Source organism: Nesoenas mayeri (assembly GCF_963082525.1).
Source record: "Nesoenas mayeri genome assembly, chromosome: 7".
In the NCBI taxonomy this organism is placed as follows: Eukaryota; Metazoa; Chordata; class Aves; order Columbiformes; family Columbidae; genus Nesoenas; species Nesoenas mayeri.
The window spans coordinates 25689796-25715662 of NC_137551.1; the positions used below are offsets into that span (position 1 = coordinate 25689796).

Sequence of the window (25867 nt, forward strand, 5' to 3'; positions counted from 1 at the left end):
GGTATGAAGTCTTCACACACTCTTCAACAGAACAGCAGAGATTTGAGCAAATCCCACCTCTTGTTTATTTAATTACTGAAGATGAGAAATCTGAGTGCTGCCCTAGAGAGAATGTGGTGATAGGGGTGCTCTCTCTGTTACCAGTGGGATGGAAGGTTATACTCATAAGTTGAATCTTTGTGTAACTTTTAAGTGCTTGTTTCTGCCAGTGACTGAAGGTTCTGCTCCTCAAAAATAAGTCATGGGAATTCAGGGACAGGGTCTTGGGGAAGGTGAGCATGGCATTTTTGGCAGTTCTTCCAGCACAACATTAGCAGCATGTGTCCTGCCTTCTGGGTGATGTGGCATAACATGCATCTCTCTCTTTAGGTTTGGTCCCTGTCCACGGGCAGAGTTGGACAGTGTCTACATACAGTGCAGACAGAGGATCGAGTGTGGTCCATTGCTATCAGCCCATTATTAAGGTAACTGAGATCTTTTTATTCCCCATTTCTGACAGAGAGAAGTAAAGGAATTGGATAGGCTGTGTGCCCACAAGTCTCTCTGAGGGACCAGTGTGACACTTCAGGGCCTTGGTCTGGGTGGAGGCTCATCAGGTGCTTGTGCCTGCAGCAGGAGCTTGGGGAAGAGCATGTGGCCTTTTTTCCCCATAACAGCAGAGTGACCTGCTCATAAAGAGGCTTTGAAAATGGCCCTGCCTTCTTCCTGTTACTGTCTCAGGTAGGACCTGTTCGTTCTTACTTACAGAGTAAACTCTCTGATTTGCTAATTAGAAGCAACAAGCCAGATCCTCTTGAGGTTTTCTGTACTGGAAAGATGCCAACTTATGGCAGAAGAGATGCTAAGCAAAAAGCTCCCTGCTTGGGAGTTGTGTGCAGTGGGTAGAGCTCAGTTTTCTACGAGCATGTTGCACTGGGAAAGTTGGAAGTGGAGTTCAGGGATGAGGTTTTCCAGCATCTGTTGCTCGTAGTTCCGTGCTTGTAGTGCAGGAATAATGCTACAACTTCAGCATGGTAGGCAAGGGTGGTACCTACACAAGTGTCTTCCAGGGTGTTTCAGAGAGCTCCCGTTCTTGAGGAAGTAAATATCTGAGAAACTTAAAGTCTTGCTGTTAAACCAGTATGCTGACCAGCAACGATCTGTCTCTTTTGTTCACTGTTAAGCTGGTCTTCTGCATGCAAGAGAGATTCTTCCTCAGCCTTTCTCAAAGAAGGGGAGAAGAAGAGCTATTGTTGCTGCCCATGTGATGTCTGCAACTAGTTGTATTTCTGTTTTGCACAAGCCTAAAATTCTTCCCACAACTGCTGTCCTCATTAGATTTCCAAGTTTGTTTTGCAGGCATGAGGAAGCTAGTGGTATGGAGCTAATGGCATTATCAGGGAAATGACCCTTGAGGCCTGCTATGATTTTGCTATTCCCTTGTCCCATTGCTCTGAGTGTTTGAGACTGATAGTGTTTTTGAAGAAGTATCACGTATGTAAATGCTGCTGCAAGATGTTAGATAGAAGCCCTTTGCCATCTTCCGTCCTGGAGGGGCCCCTTTTCTAGCAGACAGACTGGCCCTAGCACCATGGCTGGTTAGAGCCCAGTGGCATACTGCTTCCTACTCCTAAGTGATGACCTACTGAGGTGGCCCCTTGTCAGGACGGTGTTCCTCTCCCTGGTGTGCACGCTTGTACACATTCTCTGTCACAATATTTACCCACAGTCTCCCCGCCCCCCCTTTTCCTCCCTGCAGGGTGATAAATGGGAGGTGGTGGTAGAACAGCTACCCCATGAACAAGCGGGCTTACGTTTTGCACTCCTTTTTTTTTTAATTTTTTTTTATGAGACTGTGGACTGTACCAGCCTCCTCTGCTAGCCTACCTTACCGCCTCCCCTTGCTCCTCCATATTTTGGAGAAGGGGGGGTAGAGAATTAGAGCCAATTAGCCACGTCATTAATTCTTCAATTTGACGGCTGATATAGCAGGGCCTGAAACACGCTGCTGACCTTGTATAATGGGAACCCTGCTCCTTAACATATTGACGATGGGAGAAGTTAATTAAAATTCCACAGAGAGAAGGTGTCGGCTAACCTATAAACCTGTCGCTTCTCAGAACAAATCGCGGCCATCCTAGAAAAGAGAGAGGATCAGAGCAGGAGGGCATGTGGTGGGGGAGGGCCAGGGCAAGGGGCAGGGGAGATGAATTTTTCACTAATAGGTTTTATTGCCTGCTGTCTAATGAGGATGAGTATCAAAAAAGATAATATCTGGTTTCTAGCAAGATCTACTTTGGGGAGCCCTGTGGTTTCTGTTTTGTTTGCAAGAGCCCATATTTCATCCGTGTGCATTCCCTATGCACTTGTATGTGAAGCTTTTCCTCCTTTGCAGTCCCCATCCTTCTTACTAGAGCTTGGATGCATTTCTTCCTCAGTGAGGCTGAACATGACCTATAACCTCCACTTCCTCCTAAACATTTGACGTGCCCTCCCGATTCTCCCTTCCCAATTGTGCCGCTGTAAACTGAGAGCTCCTCCATGAGAATGGTTAGGTCTGCAGGTGTAGAATCAGGCTCCAGCCACCGAAGTATTTAGGCCCATCATTGCTGAAAACCCATCAGCTCTCTCTACTGTGGCCACGTACGGCTCAGTAACAGCTCAAAGCAATTGTGTGTGGTGGGGTAGGAGCAGGGACAGTTCCTGCAGCTCTAGCCATTCAAAAGTGCTCTGGAGAGGCTGCAGTTTCCTGACCTGGAAGTTTGCCAGACTAGGACTCTCTAGAGTAGCCAGGGTTGTGCTCTTGCTGAACCTCAGCTGTTAGTGGGCAGGACTGAAACTTTTCTTCTTGCTTTTCAGTGATATCTTGCTCTGTCTGAAGCTCACTTAGAAAGTATCCCATGTGCTTCTGACGCACAGCTGGGTTTTCTGCTGTAGTCCTGCTCTGTCTGTACACCCAAACTAAACTTCAGAGATTTCTGCTCCTAAAGTACAGTTCCTCTGGCATCAGGCATCCTTCTTGGGTATTCTGCTTTGATTTGTCCACAGTTTCCCTGTGTCACTACAGAGATCCTCCTGCAGATGTGCTCAGCTAGGGAGGAGGCTTCCATGTTCTCTCTGTAGCGATGCTGGGCTGGCTGCTTGGAGGGTCTGCAAACAGCATGATTCCTGTAAGGGAGAATAAGTAGGGTGAAAGGGTACCAAGAGTACTGGATCTTCTCTTCTTACTGTGTGTTGGAGAACTGTGCTTAGTCCTTTGTATAACCTTTTCAGCCATGGAAGTGCCGTCACATCCCTATGGGTTATTGGAGCTTTACTGCTTTGGGGATCCCTATCAGTGCCTTGCAGGGTAGTGGGGATGGGGAGGGTATTGTGTTCCTTCTGGGTTTTCAGCAAATTTTCTGCATAGCTGTGCTGGTTGGTGTGCTTGCGACAGCAAGTCACATGTTGTGTGTCACATCAGGACTAGAGGAGAGTCTGAGAGTATCCTTAAAATTGGATACTTAAAATAAGGGTGCCTCAGCTTGCTGGGGCAGCTGGTTTAATAGGTCTTCAAAGCTGTGCTTCTCCATGCGTTAGTAAAATGCTGTACTTAAAGAGAGGCTGTGTACCCTAAACCATGTTTCTTAGCTGCTTGTAATCCCCTTCCCCCCAACTTCATTTGCCGTTTGAACTCTACGTCATGTTGATGTTAAACTTACATTTACTGGTGCTTGCTGCAGTGACTTATGTGTGCTCAGGGACCAGGGCAAGCCTGAGTGCAGTGGACCAATTCAAATGTGCAAGGTGAGGCAAACTGAGGGGTTTCTAGTGGAGCAGTGGCACCTTCATGCTTTGTGATTCCCTGAGGTGGCAGTAGCAAGGGAAGAGAAGTGACCACTGTACACTGTTTAATTTGAGGAATAGGTTTATGGAGAAAATGAGGTCAAATTGCCTGGCATTTATGGCTGCAGAAATGTAGGATTATGACATATGTTGTACTAATGAAATGTTCCTTTATTTAGGGGAAAATTTAGTGCATTTTTTTCCTACTGATAGAGAAGCTTGTAAACTGTAGCGGAAAGAAAAATGTGGACTTTATTATATTCTTTATTAATCTTGGATTTGGAAATTCTTTGGTGTTGGATTAAAAAAATATTCAGGTCTAACCTGGCTTTTTCTGCTGGGTCTGGCCACTGGCTTTTGCTGTTTGGATTTTAAAATACTTACCATGAGAGCTGTTTTTTCCATGTTGTACTTGAGGTGTATTGGATTTTAAACCAAGAGAAGAGATGATGAAGGTACAAAAATGTCTTTCAATGGGCAACTGTAATGTGCCCTGTTGCAGCAGGGGTGTGCTTTGGGTGTTCAAGCCCAAAAGATGGTCTCTCCTTTTCCAGCTGTGTCATTGATCTACTGCATTACTTGACCTCTCCTTGCAAATGTTGCCTTTGTGTAGGCGCAGGTTTACACCAGAGGGAAGGAAAGATTGTGCCAAAGACCAGCTATATGCACTGGATCTTTAAAGAAAAAAACAAGTAGTTCTCTGAGCAGTTGAATTTTAAAAGCCAGGCTTGCACTCTCTCTTCTATGTATGGAGTGTTGCAGTTGAGACCTGACTCCTCTATTTTAACATGCTAATTTGAATCTCTGTTAAGCTTATTCCCTCTTCCATGGAATATTATGAAGAGGTAATATCTGGGGAGACCTTTGCCCCTGTGGACAACCTCAGACAAATTGTAAAACATACCCAAAACTTGCTGGGGAAAGGAAGAAAGAGAAGGGTTACTGACAGGCACCTTCACTGAACGGGCCTCTCTTCCATGGGAATCAGTGAAAATGATTAATTTTGAGGGCTTCTTTTTAGTGGTCATCTGGAAGCTTTTTGTGAAAGTTAAACAATCTGATCTTGGATATTGCATTAGAACAAAACAATTCACTTGAGTCAGAACAACTTTGCAGTGGTTTTAGCTGTATAATTGAAGCCTTAATGTGCATCAGTTTAAATGTTTGATAATGTTCCCCCCACCTTTGTTTCTTGCTCTGCTTTTATCAGCAGGTATCCCTTATTCTGTATCAAGATGAGCTGTTGGCTCTAGCGGTGCTCTGTTTTGACCTAGCTTTGTGCAGTTAACCTCTCTGAGCCTTCTAGGAGTTGGGACAAGTAACTGGGTTTTATTCTGGTTTGTGCGTTGCCAGCAAAATAGCAGGCAGCAATAGCTCTGCTGTCCTTTGGGAGCCTGGTCGGTTTGAATAATTGAGAAGGCACTCTGACCTGCAGCTGTTTCTTCAGCAGGGGCAGGAAGAACCTGCTCAGCTGTGAGATCCCAGGGTGGACTTGCAGAGTTAGTGGTGGTGTTAACTACCATCTCTTTCTGGCCTTGGAGACTGATGTGGATGTGGGTTTCTAGATGTGTGCTAGTCATAACTGACTTGGTGCTCTTTCACCTCCAAGCTGAAGAGCAGGAAATGAGTATCGGTTTCTCCCCTCTGGAGCTAAAATGACACCTGTGTCTTGTCCATGTGCCCTGACTGTTCCCTTGATGTTGGGAGGAAAACGTCTTTATTTTACCTATTTTATTTGTGTGATAATGACTCTGTTTGGTCTTCTTCACATGGGTGAACACATGAACATATATGTCCCTTTTCCCTCTCCTCTGGAAAAAAACACATATTGCAAACACTTCGATAGGCTGAGAAACTGCAACTTATCTTTCTTTATTTCAGTTTCTTTCCTTTGCCCTCTAAAGCTCACATGGCTGATGACTTTGTTCCCTTTTTGTCACTTTTGGCCAATACTCTAATGTGTATATATATATATATATATATATATAATTTTTTTCCTGTGACTCTGTGAATTGGCTCACTAGCAGTTGTGGGCAGGTGAGCAGGTTTTGTGAGGCAGTAGCTGAGTTAGAACCCTGGCAGCTGTTTCTAATCCTGTTGAACAGTGTTGCATATTGAATTCTGTGCCCCTCCCCCCCCCCCCCCCGCCCAGTTTTTTCTCATCTTTCCCCTTGCTTGAGGGGAATGTCTGTCTCTGAAATCTTGGTGGAAGCATGTCTCTTGTGTTGCTTGGTTTGCACAGGAGAATCCATATATGTTTAATCTATGTGACAGAAGAAACTTAGTTGAGGGGGCTGGCAGCCTTATGGTTTGAAGTTTCTATTTCCAGTTTTCAGTCATTTTCTCTTTGCTTTTTAAATTGGCGGGGGGAGAAGGTAACTTCACCAGACCTTGGCTGCTGTTTACCTTTGCCCGGTTGTGCAGCGTGCCTTTGTTTTTCCACCTTTGATCAGTGTCCTCCAACAGATAATTTAGCAATTGCATCCTAGGGTGGAAGTGTGGAGTTAATGGTAAAATTAGGGTTTTTTTCCTTTCCTAACTTCTCTGGCTGATGGAGCAGTGAAGGGGAGAGGGGAGGTGAAGGGGGCCATAAATTCTAGACCTGGTGATTCCACTCCTTGTAGAGAAACGAAAGCCTCTGATGTCTCTTCAGCACTTTCATTAACATTTAAATTAAGGGTTTGTTTTCCAGGCGGCTTCAGTCGCAGCCCTTTCATAGCCTGACACATGGAGGCTCTTCTCTCTCTCTTTTTCTCTCTCTTTTTCCAGCTTGCAAATCAGTGTACAATAGTAATCACTGCTGTATTTTTTTTTCTGATCTCTCAAGAGGGCGGTGACCTGACAAGCTGTACCAGAGGTTCAAAGAGAATCAGAAACGGAGTGCAAAGGTAGATGAGCAGGAGGATGCCAGGTTTCACTCCTACAATTAGAGTGGTGTCTGTTCCCTCCCCTGCCTTTCAAAGGGCTACTTTTGGGGGTGGGGAGGGACAGAGAAGGATGGACCTTTCTTGCACGGTGAGAGCCCCAGGTGCAGGTGCCTCTAACCAGGCTCAGCTTCCACTGTTACTCCTCCCAAATGAGGCCGAAGGTGTCACTCAGAGGATGTGAGCTCGTGCCCTGAGGTAGGAAGTGGAGCTGTAGTGTCCTAAGATAGCAGCCTAGCTCCTCTAAAGGAGTGTTGATTTACACTAAGGACAGCAAGAGGCTGGTCCTCAGCCTGCCATTGGCATTTGAAAGGAGGGTGATTGTGGAGGATATTGCCTGTCTTCTGTGCTACAGCGCTGGAGTCATGTCTACTCTGAGCACTGCAGCTTATTGTAACAGTAGAGTAGATAGCTGGGTTGAAGTGTCCATTTGGATTTTGGCTTACAATAGCCTAATCCATGCCTTGTTGGAGCTAAGTATTTCTGGTATCGGAGCTAGCTTGTTTAACATCAAGAAGAAAAAACTGTCTTCTACCTGCTTCAACAATTGTGTAAGAGCCAAGGAACAAGCAGACAGTTTTAGGAAGGACAATGACTTGCAGTGGACAAGCAGTATGGTAGGATTTTTGTAAGCATGAGTCTTTGTCCTAAAGCTCATTTGGAATCTTCCACTTCTCATCTTACACCCAGTTGGTAAGCACTGGTAGGCTGTTACCTCTGTGAGCTCTCTGATGGAAGTTGGGGGACTCTGAGTAGCACTGAACTGGTGTCTTTCATGAGCTAAAAGTGGATAAAGGCAGAGAAAAATGAGCCAACACAAAAGTATTTAGCATAATGAAACCTTCAGCTTGCTTGCTGTGACTGTCACACTGTTTGTGTCTTTGTTCTACCACTGCCCCAAATTTGCTTGCTTTTCGCTGAGAGCTTGATCCAAATGGTCTTTGAAGGATGCCAGCAGGATGAGAACAGCAAGCTGGCAGTGGGATCAGGAAGGGTATTTCCTGTGTGCAGTTGGATATGATACATAAGGAGGCATGCCAGAACTTTCTGTTTCTTCAGGATTGGCCTTATGTGTGCTGGTGGTGGTGGCGATAATTTATACCAAGTGGCTCTTCTGGAGCACCTGATTCAAAACCATGCACTTTTAGAAGCCCTCTATACATGCTGAAAAGTGTTTCGGTTATGGGGTTTGGATTTTTTTGCCCTTTTGTGTGAACTACTATAGACTGTAGTCAGTCACTTCTTGTGTTACTGTTGTCAGCTTGAAGCATAATGTCTAACTGTTGTGCTACTGAGTGTATGGTGGTGGCTCTCAGACAGTGATACAGAGCAACTTTTCTGGGGCAGATGATCTTGTTCGTCTTCCAGGTGCTCCAAAGCTGTGTTGGGATGTGCTTCTCTGATCCCATCTGACCCATGCTCTGTGTTACACCACATGTCTGCTTGCTCTGACACTGCAGGTGGGTCCTAACTCCTCTCTGTGAGAGATTTCTGCATAGTCCTAAGAACTACCACAATCAATGTCATCTTGGTATCTTTATCCTGTATAATGCAAGGAGCATTCAGAATGCCTGCTCTGCACTGCTGGCATCCAGCCACTCTTCCAGGTGCTTCGGCTTTTGGAGGTTCATAGACTCATACCCTCTGAGTTTTTCTTCTTCAGGGCCCAGTGTCAGATGGAACCAATAATTAAAGGGTGTTCTAAATGTTGGTTACAAAGAGGATGGAGACTCCCTTTTTACAAGGAGTCACATGGAAAAGACAAGGAGTGATGGGTACAAGTTATTCCTAGGGAGATTCTGATTAGACACAAGAAGGAAATTTTTCGTGATAAGAATAATCAGCCATTGGAATAATTTCCCCAGGGAAGTGGTTGATTCCCCAACATTGGACACTTTTAAGATTCAGCTTGATAGGGTGCTGGGCCATTTTGTCTAGACTATGCTTTTCCCAGTAAAGATTGGACTGGATGATCCTTGCGGTCCCTTCCAACCTGGTATTCTATGGTTGTATGATGCTGAACTTGTTTTGTGAGGGCCACAACCTGCACAAACCAGAGCTATTGGGAATGGCAAAGAGGATGCTAAGTAGTTGTCACATAGGGTCTTCAGTCATGACTTCTGAGCCACCTCCAGTGTTGTTCAGTCTGTAACTTTTCAATGAGGAAGGCACTAAGTGGGGTAACTCCTACTAAATTCTCTTTGGAAGCTCCACTGTATTTATGGGTGGGGGGATGCCTCCCCTCCCACCTTCCCCCATGTTGTCTCAAAAGGCCCTGGTGCATCTTTGATTAGGTGTAGGTCAAAAGAATTTCCACATTGTGACCTTAATAACTGGGGTTGATTGGCAGGCGGTCTGCAGAGAGGGAGCAGCCTGTCCCTTTCATCTCCCTTGGTGCTGTGCAGGGACAATGGGCCAGCATATTTTCCTTGTTGTTCCTCATTTGAAAAGGGTCTGGTATCTCTACTAGGTACCTGTGACATGGGGGTCTTGATTGGGGTCTCATAAAGGGCCCTGTCAGTGTGTCCAAAGGCCAGGAATACAAAGGCGATCAGTGGGTGGGGGTCTCAGCTGACCACTGAAGAAGGGAGGGGAGGGTCCTGGAAGCAGTGGAGGGAGAAGCAACCCCTGATGGGAGACCTTAAAGAGGGGAGGGAGGTTGGAGGCGGCCCATTTTTGTCCCGAACTCATCAAGCACATCTGCAGAATTGTCCCAGCCACTGCCTCCCGGTTTCAAAAGAAAATGATCGTTTGATAAACCGTCCTGATTCACGACTTTCTCACAAGGGAGGGAGACCCACCTTTGACCTCTATGATTTCACATTGGGCCCAGCTCCCCCCCATCCAATTGCTGGAGAAACTTTGAAATGCATCCTTTGCGCTCCCTCTCTTTCTCTCTCTTTCCCTTCACTCTCTCTTTTTTTCCCCTCTTTTTTTTGTCTCCCCCTCCTCCTCTTCCCACCACCCCCACCTTCCTCTCTCTCCCGCTTTGTAAAAAAGTAGGCGTACTGCTTTGGAGTTTAGGCAAGTAATTAGTAAAATCTTTTCTGTAGCACAATAAAACCAGAGCGCTTGGCCTGCATATTCCCACAATTTACATACTCGCGGGCATTTGAGAAAACAGGTGGCATTCCTAGTGCATCACTGCCTATGAAAATCATTTGGAAGGCAGGAGGGGAGGGTGCTGGGACCCACTCGCTCCTGCAAGCTATAGGAATGTGCATGAATATATTAAAATGTTTTCACACAATGCGTGTATTTTCCAATGGGAAGAGGCGTCTTCTGGATGAAAGGCGGCTGGCCCAGACACAGGCCTCATCTGAACGCTCTTTCCCACTCGGGGTTTGTTTTCATGGACCATATAGAGAGGGGGCCTGGGGGGGGAGGAAAGGGCAAGGGTACTATCTATGAAGAGTAAATCTTTGTGTGCCTCTTACCCACTCCCTGTCTGTGGTCCCAGAAAGTCGAGTTATGAGGGAACAGTGTCTGCAGAGGGGGGCTGGAGTAGGGAATCATCAGGACTTTCTGCAAAAGCTTTTGGAGGCATTGCAAACATAGAGAGGAAATAGGTTGTAATGGAGCATATAGTGCTCTGACTGACGGGTTTCAGGGACTGCAGCAGGAAATGACTGGGAGGGAGCTGGCTATCTTGGGCAGTATTAGCAAACTGCCTATTCATAACAGAAAACACTCTTGCAGTACTTTTCCAGCTTCATCTTATTGTCCAAGAACAGGCTGCTCAATGCTCAACCTGGGCAATGTATCCAGCTGTTCCTTTCCTTTTTCCGAAAGGGTAATTGTTCCAGGCTGTGCCGCAGGTGGAACCCAGCACTTCCTGCTCCATTTCAGTTGGGTACCACTTAGCTGTGTTGCCTCCAAAGATGTTCTTTGGGTGCTTTCAACTTGTAGGGTGTTGAGAACATGTATGGTGAAACTTGTGTCGAGAGAGTGTAGATCAAGGATTTCCTTTCTAACGGACAAGAGTTGAAGGAGAGAATTGAAGTGAAGGGGGGGAGACGCTGAACACAAGTAATGAATGTCTTGACTTAGGAGCAGGGGGTGTGTGTGGGGTTCAGCCCCAGGGATACTGTTCTATTTGAGAATACTGGGGCAGACTGCAAAGGGGCCTTGTTGGTGGAAACGCTAGGTTGGTGGCTGGATTGGTTTTTTTTTAATTTTAATTAATATCGTTTTGGTGAAAATGCTTTTTGAAATTTCTATGGGAAGTGGTGTAGCGTCAGCATGGGGATCTGGATGCCTGTCTCATATGTGCTACAGAGCCTTTGTAGAAAGCTCTTCTGCGCAGTCATCCTGTCCAGATGGGTTCTGCCCTGAGGATTTACAAGCCTGCCTGCAGCCAGCCAGAGCCACGGCAGCACAAATTTATGGATGCCATGAAGAGCCCACACAACCCAGCTCAAGCCCCTGCTCTCCTGAAGAAACTGATCAAACACAGGTCCCAGAACAAGGCATAACCTATTTACAGAGGAGTAGGAAGAGTGTTACTGAGACATTTTCCTTAGCTAAGCCAATTTTCTTTGTCCTTTCTATTCTGAACAGAATATCTCTGTTGACAGGTGGGAGAGAACGTATTCTCCAACCCTGCAAAGAGCTGAACGATTCAGCATCTCAAGACCTTTTGCAAAAGAGTATTCTTGCATGGCAGCTATTCCTAACATGGATCTGCAGAAGTAGCAAAGCTCTGTAATGCATTTTCTCCCAGCTGGCTTGCACTGGTCATACTGGTGTTGGTCATGGTGCAAAGGTCTCTAACCTTTTGTTGGAAACAACCAACTACCCAGCTGGCAAGAGGGCTTATTTTTTATTTTTAATTATTGTCTTCCCAATTCCCTGCTCTCCCCCTTCATCTTTCTGCATTTCTTAAAGAGGCAGTGGAGGGAAAAAAAGCTTTGGTTTTTGTTTGGGAAGGGGGTTAGAAAGGGGGACATGGCCTCTGCAACCTCTCATAGGGGTGTCTTGTCAGGGCGCGGCATGAAGGGCACAAACAGATCATAACCTTTAAATGAAAATGCGATGGAGGGGAGAGATGAAAGCAGTGAAACAAATTAGATACATCTAGAGGGGGTGCTCAACTGGAGAAAATTAGCATTTCTTCCTAATTGGAGTGCAGGGCATTCCATTACAAGGTTTCATTACAAGGAGGGAAGCACTGGGCCTCTTTGGGGGATTCCCCCCTGCCCTCAGTTCTTCTAAAAGTAAAGAATATATTTGGGAGAGAACTAAGGGAAGGACGGAATTTATCAGAGTGAAGGTTGCAGACTGCTGCTGGAATAGGATTGATAGTAATACACCAGTTCTCTGTTTATTAAGAGAAGAAAGTGATGATTGTGTGCACTTGAAGTCAAGTGCTAGTCGGAGTTTTCCTGAAGGAAACTAAATAGTTTACAGGAGGCTGCAGGTGATGGTAACTTTCTGATGCTGGTACTTGCTGGATCAAATTTGTAGACTGTATCCAAAAGTTTGTTTGAAGCACAGGGATATGTGTTTTATGACTAAGTTCAGTGGAGTCAGTTCAAGTTTGCTTTCTACTGCATATCAAGTCCATGCTGTGCAAAACACTTGTTTGAGGCAAGTCTGTCTGATTCTGCCTCTTAACTAGGGCTGTTGTGTCCAACGGGAATTTGGAGAGATCCTTGGGAAGGCAGTGTCCATCTTCCAGTGCAGAATGTCTTGTGACGGCACTGGGGCTTGTGCATAGCTTTGTGGTCCAAATAGCTTGCACCAACTTGAGAAGCAGACATACATGGATGCTCTTTATATGGGCATATTTATGTATAAATGGGTGTTAAGAGTAACTTTGAGGGAATTTAAGTGACAAGGTTTTGCATTGCACCTCTGGATTAGGAGGGGAGGGGGAGGCAGTTTCTTTTTTCCAAGCAGGGACTGGATTATTTATCAGTCAGTGCTCTTGGGAGAGGGGGAGAAAAAAGAGGAAAAAAAAGAAAGGCAGATTTTCTTCAGCCAAGTGGTAGGCAACATATATTGCTTGGCTAATCTGTAGTTACAAAATTTCCTGTTCCAGCTGAGGAGAGGGAATAAATAAGCACAGGAATGTAGATTGTAGGAAACTGCTGAAGGAAGAGTCCTGTCCGCACAGAAAGTGATTCCTAGCAGAGTGGGACAGGGTTTATGGCAGCAGTGCTGAGCTGGCTCTGTCATCTGTGTGCCCAGGATGAGGTTGCAGATGACATGAATTTGCAGAATTCATAAACATACATCTCTGACTTAATCCTTGCTGCTGAATTTGGGTATTTTGACACAGAGCATAGCACAGCCCACAGGAATATCTTCAGGCCTAGAGAAAATACTGTTAAAATGAAAGCATGGCTCAGAGATGGGCTTTTCTCCCATGTTGAGTCTGGCGCTTATCGGGATGATGATGTCTCCTATCCCAGCCTTTTCCAGCCACCTGAGTTCTCACAAAAGCTGCTTTGCAAATTGAGAAAGTGCATCGGTATGACTCTAGATTAGTAAAGCAAACTATGTTTTAAACACTGGGGGACGTAGAGAGGAGATGGGAACAGCACCAGAGTGGCTGGAATCTGGAGAGGAGCAAATAACTAGGAGGAGATAGTCAGGTTTGAAGGGAAATTGGTTTCTCTGAAGAATGGGAATTTCTTTTCAATGTGCGCAGTTGTGCGCTAATATGCTTGAAATACAGCATGCCAGAGTGCCCCTTGCCTGCAGCTAAACTTCAGCTTCCCTTGGTAGCTGGCATCCTGCATCTCTGTTGTGAGTGGAATCAGACACTGGAAACATGTGGACAGAACTGTGTGGCTATGACTCTCTCCTTGGCTCCATTGCCTCTGGTTTCTTTTTCTTTCAGTGTGAAACTACTCCAGACTGGAAGGCAGATTGGAAATTCTGTTCCCTCTGCAGTATTGCCTGTAGTGTGTTCTGTGGTTCACTTTCTAGGATTTGTCAGGTCTTCTCTACCTTCCTTCCCATGTGCACAAAGCACAACTGCTGCAACCATTTTCTTGCTCTAAAGAGATGTTGTGTGTTCATGGCATTCCATTCACCATCTGTGCATCTGCCTCCATGTGGGATGTACTCCTACTGCTTTGTAGACATCCTGATGCTTCACAGGTGCAGGCTAATTTGGGGCCAGGTATTAAAGCCAGCTTTTAATGTGCATTGCCCTAATTAGTAAATCCTTGTTCTCTTCCCTCTGAGGTTGAGGTACATGTTCCTCTAAGTCTAGCTGTCCATCAAAGAGGACTTGAAATGAGGCCCTGCTATGGTTGGTAGATACAGGAGCTAATGAAGAGAGAGAGCCCATTTCCTTTGAGAAGAGAGACCTGTACCAAGGTGATTGATAGCCCAACAGATTTATTAGTGTGGGGGCTGGATAGAGGCTTGCATGCTGGAACCCAACAGCTTTTTTTTTCTTCAGGGGAAAAAGAAGTCTGGTGGTCATCTGTGTATGTACCTCTTGCCCCTCCTCCTCCTCCTGCAAAAAAAACCAAACCACCTAAAGAGAGAAGTGATCAGAGGATGCAATTACAGACTAATGTGTGCCAAGCAGCAACTGTTACTATTGCTGTGCTTGGTCTCTGCCTCCTGGTGCAGCTGTCTTAAGGTTTGCACCTGTGCTTTGTTCAGTGACCTGCTCTGCCTGTCCAGACTGATTTAATGAGGGATGGGGATGGAGCAGAACTGTCTGATGGAACACGATTTCTCTTGCTTCTTATTTTTTGTCTTGTGCAGAACATTGATTAACACATGTAGCCTAGAGCATGTTTTCCTTTTCCATATGCTCCACCTGTATTTTCTCCTCATTCTAGTATCAATGGCCTTGTGTGAAGCAGTAGCAAACCACTAGTGTTGGAAATACTTGCTGGCCAGTTGTTATTTACAATGGACTTCACCTGTAGGCATTCCTGAGATGTGGTAAGCTCATCATTTCTTTCCAGTGCAACCTCTGACTGGAGTCCACAGAGATGCAGCCTAACCTGAATTGATGGTCATGTAATTGGATCTTGTATATCCACATGATAAAGATCAGTGACAGCTTCAACTGGGACTAGCTTGCTGCAGAATCAAATACTGACACTTTAATGTGCTCATTGCACTGGAGGATGTGTGAGTGAGCTCGGTTCTGGCATTTCTTTATGTGGGTGTTTGACTTGCCAAGTCAAAATGGTTCTTTTAATAACTGTGGTTTTGGATGAGATTTCCTAACCTCTCAGAGTGCATGGGAATAGAGCAGGCCGTGGAGGGGGAAGGAGGAAACTGTGGTTTCATGCACCTGCCCACAAAGCTGCCTGTGCATCTAAAGCTTCCAGACTTCTGTTCCTTGAAGTGTTGGAGGACTGACTGCCAGCAGGTTGTCCTGTTGCACCTGGATAGCAGCTTACTAAGGGGCAGGAGCCAGTGTGGTACTTCATATTTCTTTATCAGATATTTCTTTATCAAAGGATGTGTTTTAGGGAATCCTCTGTTCCATTGCAGACTTGGGAGATGTGTGGCTGAAGGGACTTCTTCTCAATCCTTTCCAGTGAAACTCCTTCCCTCCTACTTAATTGTCTCTGTTGTCTGTATGTTGTTTTTTTTTTTTCCCCTCAGTATACTGACATTAAATGTCATAATAAATTATTATTCACCTTCTTGCCTTGTCCTTTCCCTGCCTCTACAGAATCTGTTTTGCCTGATCCCTTTCCTGTCTTCATCTGGCTAATCTCAGCTATCAGTGAAATTTAATAGTTCTTGACCTGCCTTGCAACCCAGCCTGATTACAGATACTGAAGATGATAACTTACACTGTGAACTTTTTTTGTTGTATATTGTTGTCAGGATGGTTTGAGCTCTGGCTCCTGCAAAACTTTTTCAGTGGCTTTTTGCCACTATGGGATCTGTGTGGGAGGTGGCCGCTAAACATCCTTATGCCTTAGACATGTGTTGTCTGGTTGTTTAATGAAGTCTCGTGTGCCTTTCTCTGCATGCAGGGCTGGGGCTTTCTGGCCTGACTGGTAGGTTTTGTTTCTCACTCTAGTGCTTGCTCACAACCAAGCTTGCCCTGAACCTGCAGACGGAAGGCAGGGGCTTCATCTGGGATCTTGGTCGCTTAGGGGCAAACAGATGAAATGCTCCAAACAGCATGAAAAGCCTGAAGCAAATCATATTGCATAGAGTGAAGAGCTGGGGAGGGGGAGGCTGCCCAGAGCTTTAAAGGCAAGTGAATTTAGGTCGTTGCAAGCGTGTCTGTGTTGGGGCTGGAATGATCAGAGCAGGAAAGCTCTAGGAGTCATTTCATGGCTGAGTTAAACACAGATGAGGCTTTGCTTGCCTCCTCCACAGAGCACCTGTGTCTCTATGCCTCAGTGTCCTGGAGCTCTCTGTGTGCAGCATGTGCTACATATACACACTTCTCCCCTCTCACATTTCCAGGTCTTTAGCTTCTTAAACCCCTCTGAGTATTATTTCCTACTCCTTTGCTGAACAACAAATTGAGACTTCATTTGAATTTTTTTTAATATCACAGAGCTGAGGAGGAAGATCAAGCATTCTATTTTTAAGTGATTTGGCTTGTTTCCCCGTAAGCATGAACAAGTAACAGCTCCTGCCTCTGTATGATGTGGAGAAAGAACTGCTGCCCTTTGTGGTAAGATGATAGAAGTCTACATTTGAGAAGTCCTCTTCTTCTTTCACACCCTGATAACTTGAAAAAGATTATCCCGAATTGGGAAGTTTGAATTTGGTATACGTGTTTGTGTATGTTTATGGCAAAAGGAATAAGAAAAAAATAATTCAGGACTTGTGGCACCAGGAAAACAGATTTCTTCCCATCTCTGCTTTTAAACTGAAACATTATTGGGTTTTAGTTATTCTGGCAAACCTGAAAGGATTTTCCCCTCCCCCTGACCTCACTGGCATGTGTGGATTGCTGGCTTATTGAAAAGTCATTTTCTGTCATATGTTCTAAAGGAAAAGTTTAGATAAGCTGTCAACATATATATGCATTCTTAAAAGAATACTTGTCAACTGAAAACTCTGCCAGTCACGTCTGAAAGTATATTGGGATTGGCAGTCCTGAAGCTTAAAAAATAGAAAGGAGATATTTTTAAAATAGGAGAGGTTTTGCAGCATGATTCCTTAAACATTTTCTGCTCATGGGCATGTGTTTAGATTTCTGTCCAAAGCAATGACAGCTGGACTATTTACTTAAATCAATTCTACATGTCCGTTTGTTGTAGAGTGTGGGGTTGTAAGAAGAGAAAGCCCTGGACACTCTAAGGTTTGTGATAAGGTGTGAGCATAGGAAACATTCCATGTTTTCTCCCACTTTGAAACGGGCCTGGTCAGCTTGGGTCTGCTTATATTTGTTCTTTGTGTCTGCTGCCTAGATGCTGGCCTTGATTTCATGGCAAGCATATTTTGTTCAGAAGTGTCAAAAGGTTTTTTTAGAGGAAAAACTCTCGAGCACTGATGAGCTGGAGGCGCACAGGATCTAGCTGAACTCATTTCTGTGGCAAGTACTTAAAACGGTTTGGGTGAGGCTGCAAAAAAGTTGGACTGAAGTTGAGAAATGGACCTTTCTGTGGGAGTCTTGAGTAAAATGCGAAAGATGTAAATGATCTGAAGAGAAACCAGGGTATTGTGAGACGGAGTTGGGCAACTTCTCCAGTTTGCCACCTGCTGCAGCATTGAGTCACAGCTGTGTATTTTAAGCAGCTCAGAAATTACAAGTCTGTGCCCTAGGGGTTGTGCTGCCTGTCTCCTTGATACATATTGAGTTTCTGAGGATCTCTTTTACTTGTTGTCAGGATTTTTGTGACTGAATCATCTCCTAGGGCTTGCTCAGCACTCCTGCGTAACTGGTGCTCTGATCAAAGTGGGCATCTTTTCACTTGCCTACTTTTCATTTGGTTGTTGTTGCAGAATAAGGACCAAGCTTTTAGATTGTCACAATTCTTGCTTTCCAGTAGTATGCTGCAATCATAAGGGACACAAGATGAGTATTTTCAACATATAATGACATAAAAACAAGAAGGCCTTATCGCACTGGAGTTGTGATCAAGTCAGCTGAGCAGGTTTAATTTGTCTATGGGCCTGGAGCTGACCAGCCAGGACAAGGACTTCTATTCTGATGGCAATGGTGATAATTCAAAGAAAGTGTAGATCCTAATAAGTCCTGAGAATCAACAGAGGTACTGTGCCACGAGATGGCTGTTTCTGGGTTGTGGGACAGCTGATGCTAAAGTCTGGTGTGACACAGGAGCAATACACTGGAAGTCATGTGGTTTGGTAAACACACATGCAGCAGGTTTCCTGGTAGATTCTGCTACAAGCCTTTGGTTCTGCAATAAGGGAGGTGGAATAAGTGAGGTCCCACTATGAAAAGCAGTTTTGCTTTGCTAAGGGAAAATGGCTCAACAAAAAGAGAACCTGGAGCTTTCATTGCTGTCCTCCTGGTTCTGCTTGTTGCCTGACTTTTGGGGCAGATGCTGAAAGAGGTGAATGATTCTTCTGTGATTTTTCTCAGCAGTAACAGTTGTCACTCTGTCCTTGGCACAGTTGTGGCTATCCTGTCTGGGACCTGTGATGTCCAGTTTCCTCTCTGCAAGTCTGTTGCCTGCCTTAATCTCAGTGCAAACGTAGTAGACTAGAAATCCTGTCCTGGGAGTGTAGACTACACCAGGCCTTCAAGAATCTGTCATGCATCACACCTCTTCACATGCTCCTATTGTACATCACTGGATCTCTTTTCTCCTTTACCCCTTTATTGGCATCCTGCACTATCCTGTTCCATGGGCTGGGAAAAGATGCCTGACATAAGCTGAGCTCCTCGATGCATGTCCCGCCGCTGACCGTGCCCCTGCTCTGCCAGGCAAGCTGTCCTACTGCAACCCCCTCCTCCTGCTCGCCCCAGATCAGAGCCCCCGAGAGGTCTTTGTCCGCCTGTTGAGAGCAGCCCCTGTCTCGCCATTCCCACATGGCGCACCCTCCCCAGCAGTCCCCTCCCCATTCAGCAGTTTGGGCTGAAAGAACCTTGGCTAATTACGCCGGGCTGAAAATTACCACTTTGCTGCGTTCTCCTGCTGCCGGGCCCATTTGTGTGGGGCCTGTAGTTAGAGGGAACAAAGTCCCCCCTGTGGAGCCAGGCAGGCCCCAAGTGTGAAGCTACAGGTACAAGCAAGAGGGGAATGAAGGGAATAATTACCAGCTTCTCCAGGTGAAAGCCCTGTTAAAACTTCAATAAGCCAATTAGGGGCCAGGGTGTATGTGGGGGGAGAGTCTCCCCCACCTATAAGTGATTCCCACCAGGCAATTAACAGAAATCATTTTGCAGAGGGGAGGGTAAGAAATGGCCCTTAGAAATTGTCTTGGGATAGGGGGGGCCTGAAGCAGCACAACTGCTGTAGTGGTCCTCGTGGACTCCAACCTCCTGGCTCACTGTGTGGCCTGAAAGTGTTGGTGGGACTAGGGGGAGAGGGAGGAGGGAGGAAAAATGGCAAAGAAAAAGGAATCGCTGGAGCTTTACACCTGGGCAAGCTTTGAGAAAGTGAGGGCTGGAGTTCAGGGCTTCTTGTAAGGCTGTGTGTGGGCCCAGAGCACTGAGCTCGAGGGGGACGCTGAATCTAAGGACGTGGGTGAGGGTCAGGCTCAGGGTGTCTTCCACCTTGTGGGGGAAGCTGATGGTGTCAAGTCCAGAAGGGAGGGGAATAGGTGCTGGGTGTAAAGGCTAGAGGTGGGTGTTCAGGTGGGTGAGAACTGGGTGCTGGGCCTTCAGATATCTGCCTGATATATTTGCTGGTCTGAGGGTGCCCTGCCTTCTCCCAGGGGCAGATGGTATCTCATGTCTCTCATCCATGGACCACATTTTGCTGCTGCTCCGCTAGCAGCTTCACCCATTTCTTCCTTTCAGTTGGTTCAATCAGTGATTTGCTCAAGGTAGAGTTTTTATGAAGTCACCTTGCACTTCCTTTGCACTGTATTGCAGATGGCATGTGCAGCAGTTGGGGGCGGAGTATGCTGTCTGGTGGATACCTAGCAGGAGTCTTGCCAGTCTGTTTGAATGGCTACTCTGGGGAGCAGAGCAAGAGTAGAACATAGGATGAAGTTGCTGCAGATGGCTGAGATCACCCTAGTGATGTTGTAAGGAAGAATGCATAGTGTAATTAAAGAAGTCCAGTACCAGCTTTGGTTATTTCACCTGCACTTGGAAAAGAAGAAGAAACAATTAAAAAAAAAAAATCTCTAAACTCCTCAAAACACAAGTGTAACCTTAGTAGCAACTTTCTTTGCCTTTCTAATGTTACAGCTACTGAAAATCAAAAATGTCCCATGAGGTTTTATTCTGATTACCGATAAGCTGAAATTACCTCACTGTAGTTGTTTTTAACCACCTGGACTGACCTGGAAGTCACTAGACTTCAACCTTTTATTTTATTTTATTTTCCCTCCTTTTTCTCCCCAAAAAGTTTTTTTGTGGTAGGACTGGAGAACTGTATTTCTTGTATAGCCCAGCTTTTAGACTCAGAAGTGGTTTCTCAGCAGTCACATTTCGTTTTGATTTGGTTTCCAAGGTGTAACGCAAGTGGGTGCCTGCAAAGAGAGCTCTTTTCGTGGAAAGGCCTGGTAAGAATGCAGAGACAAAACAGTTTTGACGTGGGCTTTCTGCCCCCTTTGTTTGGTATGTGTTGTTCAGACCAGTGCCCAAGTTACATACTGGATTACGTTTCTTCTATGGTTTAGGAGTCTCTTTTCCTGCAATAACAGTAATAACTTGATCATCAGTTGGGGATTGAGTCTGGATAGAGCTAGGGATGCAGGAGTTCTCATATAGAGACCTCTGTCCTGAACAAGTGCTTCATGCCTGGCAAGCCCAGATGTTGGGGGAGCAAGGAAGCATGATAAAGAGTGTTGGACATATCATACAAATAAGTATTTTACACTGTTAAACAAAGGTTATCAAGCCTTTCCCTTTCATGAAGGAGGAGGACTTATATCAACCCAGTAGAAATACTTGTGCAGCCACAAAGGCAATTCTGTTTGAGGTTCTGAAAAATGACAGCAGTGCTGTGAAAAGCACTGTTTGAATATCCCTCTTGTATGGGAACATCCAGGACCCTCAATCAACTTTATAGAGCTAGTCTGAGTGTGGTCCTGTTCTGGACATTTACTTCTTCATAAAAGTGTGTGTCATGTGGAGTATTGGAGGAAGAAGGGTGACATTTAGATGCCAGCAGCCATAGGAACATCAGGATTGTAGGTGGACTAACTCATTTCTAATAAAGAGTATTTTCCTGTTCAGTGCTGCAGTGTGGAACAGGCCTGTGTGCATTTGTCTGTCCTATCTGGAATCTCTGCCTTAAGTTGTTGAGCTCAGTTTTTCTCTGGAAATGGGGATTATGTTCTATGTCTGGTTGCATGTTTTCACAAAACTTACCTGCTGCAGGGTTGACAAAGTGACAGAGAACAAGATTATTAGGATGACTTGGGCAGACAATATGGGGTGGAACTGCAAAGCAATGAAGGCAAGATGAAGGTGTTTTGGTTGGGTACCTGCTAATCAGCTCGCTAGAGTAGGGGTGATCCATCTGCCATGCTGTGTATTGGGCCTTGGGGGATAATGAAGGCTTATTCTGTTCTTCAGCCTGTGGGTCTCTCAAGTCTAGAGCAAGACATTGGAGTTAGAGGCCAAGGCGGAGGGTTGGAGAGGTAAATCTCGGCATTCCTTCTACCCCGAGGCATGCAGTAAGTGATGTGGGAGACAATGATGCAAGCATTTCTTCTATCAGAAGCACTGGAGTTCTGCCTCAAATGTGAGACTTCACTGTTTCAACTCAGCATCTCTACAGTGCCCTTCAGTACAAAATGCAAATGCCTTTTTTCTGGGGACCACTTTGTGCTACTTCACTTGAGGCTCGAGGCAGCATGTGCATGAGCTGTTTGTCTGTGCCTGTGTCGCTGATTCTCTGTGCTAGACCATGCCGGTTCCTCTTGGAGCAGCAATGGTTGTAAATGTTGTGGCGTTCATGCAGCTGTCCTTATGCATTTTGTTTTCTCTCTGTGTGGAGTCTCTGGTGGGGAGTGGCAGAGCTCTTCTGTACTTTCTCTGTGGGAAATACACAGTGCATATTGTGAGTGTAGTTCAACACTGAGCTGACTGGTGCTCTGAGGGACACTGCAGCATATGCATGAGGCTTAAGGAACAAGGAGCAAATGTGCCAGCACTTTCCAGTCCATTTTTGGTACAAGCCTGGTCGTTTGCCTCCAGCTGCTGGTTCTATTCGGCAATGTTATTCAGCACTGAACAAAGATGAGGCTATGCTGCAGCGGGCCTCTGCTTGCTTAGGGGACCTCAGTCCTCTTATTGAGTCCAAATACAAGACTACCTTACATGCATGCAGGCAGTTGCCCCAAATATAAGCTCAGCTCCAGAGAACTCTAGAAGCAATTCTTTGTGCTGAGTCTGGAGTAATGCAGGGATTTGAGGACACTGTCAGCAGACTCCTAAAACCAGGCTTAAACAAAGTGCAGTGTGGATACCCTTGAGCCTTAGACAGCAGCCACCAGCACAGATAGAAAATATTTAAGTCAGTTGGATGGATGTTGTTTTGTTTTTCTTGCACTGGGGGTCTGGAGTTGAATCATTGCATGACAAGGATGCGGAGGGAACATGGTGCATGGGACTGGAAGGGTGGGAAGGCTCTTGAGGACTGAGGAATATGGAAAGACCTAGCCTGGAGCCAAAAGCCAGAGGGAAATTGCAGAGCTGTAATAAATTGGATACAATCTGCATTTGTTATTTCAGGCTTCAGACAGTTATATCATGTGTCATTGGCTTCTTTAGTTTTTCCAGTCTTACCATCTTCTAAATAGCCTTCCACTCCCCACATTCCCTGTTCTGGAAAGTTGTAATTTTGGCCCATTAACAGTGGCCAGATTTTTGGTGCAACTGCCTTACTTGCTGATTTTTGTTCAATTTGCTGCTACTGAGTTGTTAGTTTATAACCCAGCTGTCCTGACTGATTTCTGAGACAATGAAGGTGGTTCAGTTCTCCGGTCATCCTGCAAGAGGCGCAAAGTAGGGCTAAAGGAATTGGTCTGGGGCAGCAAAGTAGCAATACCAGCCCTGCATGCCCACCCGGTCCTGGTTTTGTCCAGCATTGCCTGAGTCAAAGCTAGGTGGGACGTCTTGCATGTTTGTGGTGCCTGCTTTCTCATGGAGAAGAAAATGCTCAACTGATGCTGTGCTTTTTTTTTTTCTTCCTGCAAATTAAATATCCCTGAGGAAGGAGCACCTGCTTCCCCGAGCTGTCTCCCTCGCTTTGTGTGTGTCTGGCCTGCTGGAGAAGCCTCATACTGGAGGTGCCAAAACTCCATGTGCTGAGTTTTTGACCCCCTCCTCTCCCCTTCACAATGTTGTTACTGTTGCATGTGCTCCCCAGCCTCCTGGGCTCTTCAGCAGGGGCTCCATCAAGTTTGTGTGACCTTAGCACTGTATTCATGCTGGAGGAGTTACCTTCCATAATGATGTCAACTGATGAGGTTAGAAGGATGGTGGCGGTCGCGATAAGACATGACATGTTCTAATGATTCGCCTTAGCGAGCTGCGTGTGTGTGTTGGGGGGGCACAGAGGGGCTTGGAGAGGGGAGGTGGGGGCCCCACAGGTGCCGACAAAGACTTTGACCTTTGCTGCTATAATATCAGTGTTTCACAGGCAGGGCGGTTTGCTAACCCACTTTCAGCCCATCAAAAATTGATTTAATTGCAATTTTTTCCCCCAATTAGGAGCACTGGAGCTTAACTAATTGGAGTAATAGAGAGTAATAAGGCTCTGATAAAAAGCCTTCCTCTGCCTCCTTTGTATCTTGTGTCATCGCCTGTCAGAGGTCAGAGAGCTTGCATATTCTATTAGGCAGAGTTGCCTTCATTTGTACAAATTAGTTTACCCAACAGTAATTAAAATGCCAGTGCGGGTCGGGGAGAGCTGAATACAATTGATGGGCACGTTGGTGAAGGATTTGACAGCTCTGGTGGCCTCCCTTGCCAAAGCGTGTCAGTGCTGAATCAAAGGCTACACAAACCCACAGACCCGTGCGTTTAACCCGCGGCACCATCGGCACCAACTGCTTTCTCTCTTCTCTGCTCTCCGTTTCAGACTTGCTTTCTCTTCTCCTTCATTTCTCATCCCACTTGAGACTTTTTAAAAAAGATGTTTCCCATCTTTGAGCTGTCCTTTCTGTTGATGGCTTTCATAACGCTGCTACCAGCCCCCCTGTCGTCTCCCTTGGTGCTCCCCCTCGTCTCCCCCCGCCTTCCACATTTGCAGCTGCAGGGCTCTGTTGAGTAATAACTTCTTTGTTTCCCGGTCCGATGAATCTCTGTATATAATAGTCTCCAAAATGGAACAACGATGTCCCATTCCAGGGGGCGGGGGAGCGTGCGAGGAGGAAGGAACAGGCTCTTGCACGTGTCAAGCAGATTCTGGATTTGAAATCCCTGAAGAGCAGAACAGGACTTGAGAAGCAATCTGTTTACAGTACAGGGGAAAGGCGCAAGCCTGGGGCACAGAGGAAGCTGAGAGAAAAGCGGTTGGAAAAGGCGTTTCAGCCAGGTTCCTTCAGTGACTTTGCATTGTAGGATTCCTATCTCAGGCAGTGCCTGCTCTGAAGGCTGCGCTGATGGTGAGGAAAGTGTGTTGTACAATGGGGTTTGTGTCTCTGGAGCTAAGACTGTCTCCAAGCCTCATGACAAGCAGCATCTTTCCAAAAGGACTGTTGGGCAGCTACATCTTACCCTCTGGTTCATCCACATCTGGCAATGTTCTGTCCACAATGGGGTAAAGAGGGATGCCACAAGTGGGGTGAAACTGTGTAGTTGGCACCTTGGGAGCAGGCATGGGATCATTGCAGCTGGACTGTAGCCAGAGCACTGCTGCTGTTGCCAGAAATGCCAGGGGATCTTCAACAACCACAAGTCGGTCAGATGGAGAGAAGTTCTTGTGTTTCTTCCAACAGCATTGCCAGGATGTGTGTTCTCTCTCATCTCCTGGCCCAGCTTCTCTTGTGGGAGAATGATCTCTATTGAAATATCTCAATATCTCTTCTGTAGCATAGAGGAGTTCTGCCTTCAGTAGAAGCAGTTTTCTTTTTATTTCTCTCCCTCCCTTTTCTGAGCGGGAAGTCTGAAATGGGAAAGAGAACATCAAAGTATCAGATCAGTTGGAAAATGCGTTGCTTTGGACAACAAAATTATGCCCTGTATGAATTGTGTGTCAAAGCTCTGCAAAACCCTTGCCTTATGGTACAGCAGAGGTGGAAATTCTGTGTCGTCTTGCATGTTTTTACCTCCTAGGGGATCCCTGTGAAGACAACATGCCCTGTTATGGAAGCCCTGCAACAGTGCTCCTTCTTCCATTAAAGGAGCCTTTTGTAGGAAATGTGTGGTCTTGGTACCCAGCAGGTTTCACAGGTCAGAGGAAAGCTTAGTAGTGACGGGACTTTGCACCTCTGAAGCCATATGAAAACTGGACACAGTACTTTTTATGAAGCTTGTATATGCATCTGGTCAGTGTCTGTGTACATCAGTAGTATCATATATACTTCAGAGAGATGGGTTGTCCCTGCCACAATGTATATTGAGTATCTTTTGCTCTCCTCTTGCCAATTTAGTCTCTCTCCAATCTCTCTGACTCCTGAAAACGTTGTAGGCAAAATAAATGATACTAACTTAGTAACTCAGCTTGCATTGTTTCTTTTGGGCAGTTGGCAAGAACAGTTGTGAAGATGTTGCATTCTCTTGGTCAGAGGTTTTTGGTGTGTGTGCTCTGTGCTTCCTAAGACAAAAAGCCTTGTTGAAGGTAAACTGAAAGAAGCAAACCTGGCATAAGGCTTCAGTTCTGCTGAACGATGTCTCAAGTTTTGGAGCTGAGCTTTACATGCTTAGCTCCAATTTGCAAGTTGATTTAGACCAACCAAAGCTGACTTGCGTTGCCCTTTTGCTTGGAGTGAAACTGTCACCTCTGCGAGGTTCCCAGTTAAGAGAAGCCTGGGGGTTGAAGGTGTGTACCTGCAGACCAGACTCAAGATGAGGGGTCCTATATCATGCCCCAAGAATCCAGACTTCCAGGTCACTTCCCTCCCAGGCTTTGACAATTTCTTATTGG

General features: G+C 45.8%; 1 protein-coding gene across 1 annotated transcript in view; it reads left to right on the plus strand.

Annotated features, from left to right (window-relative positions):
- Positions 1-25867, plus strand: part of FBXW4 (F-box and WD repeat domain containing 4) — a 60969-nt gene that overhangs the window by 17483 nt on the left and 17619 nt on the right. Inside the window, 1 exon segment of the mRNA XM_080347459.1 lies at positions 370-464. Coding sequence (XP_080203585.1) covers positions 370-464 — 95 coding nt within the window.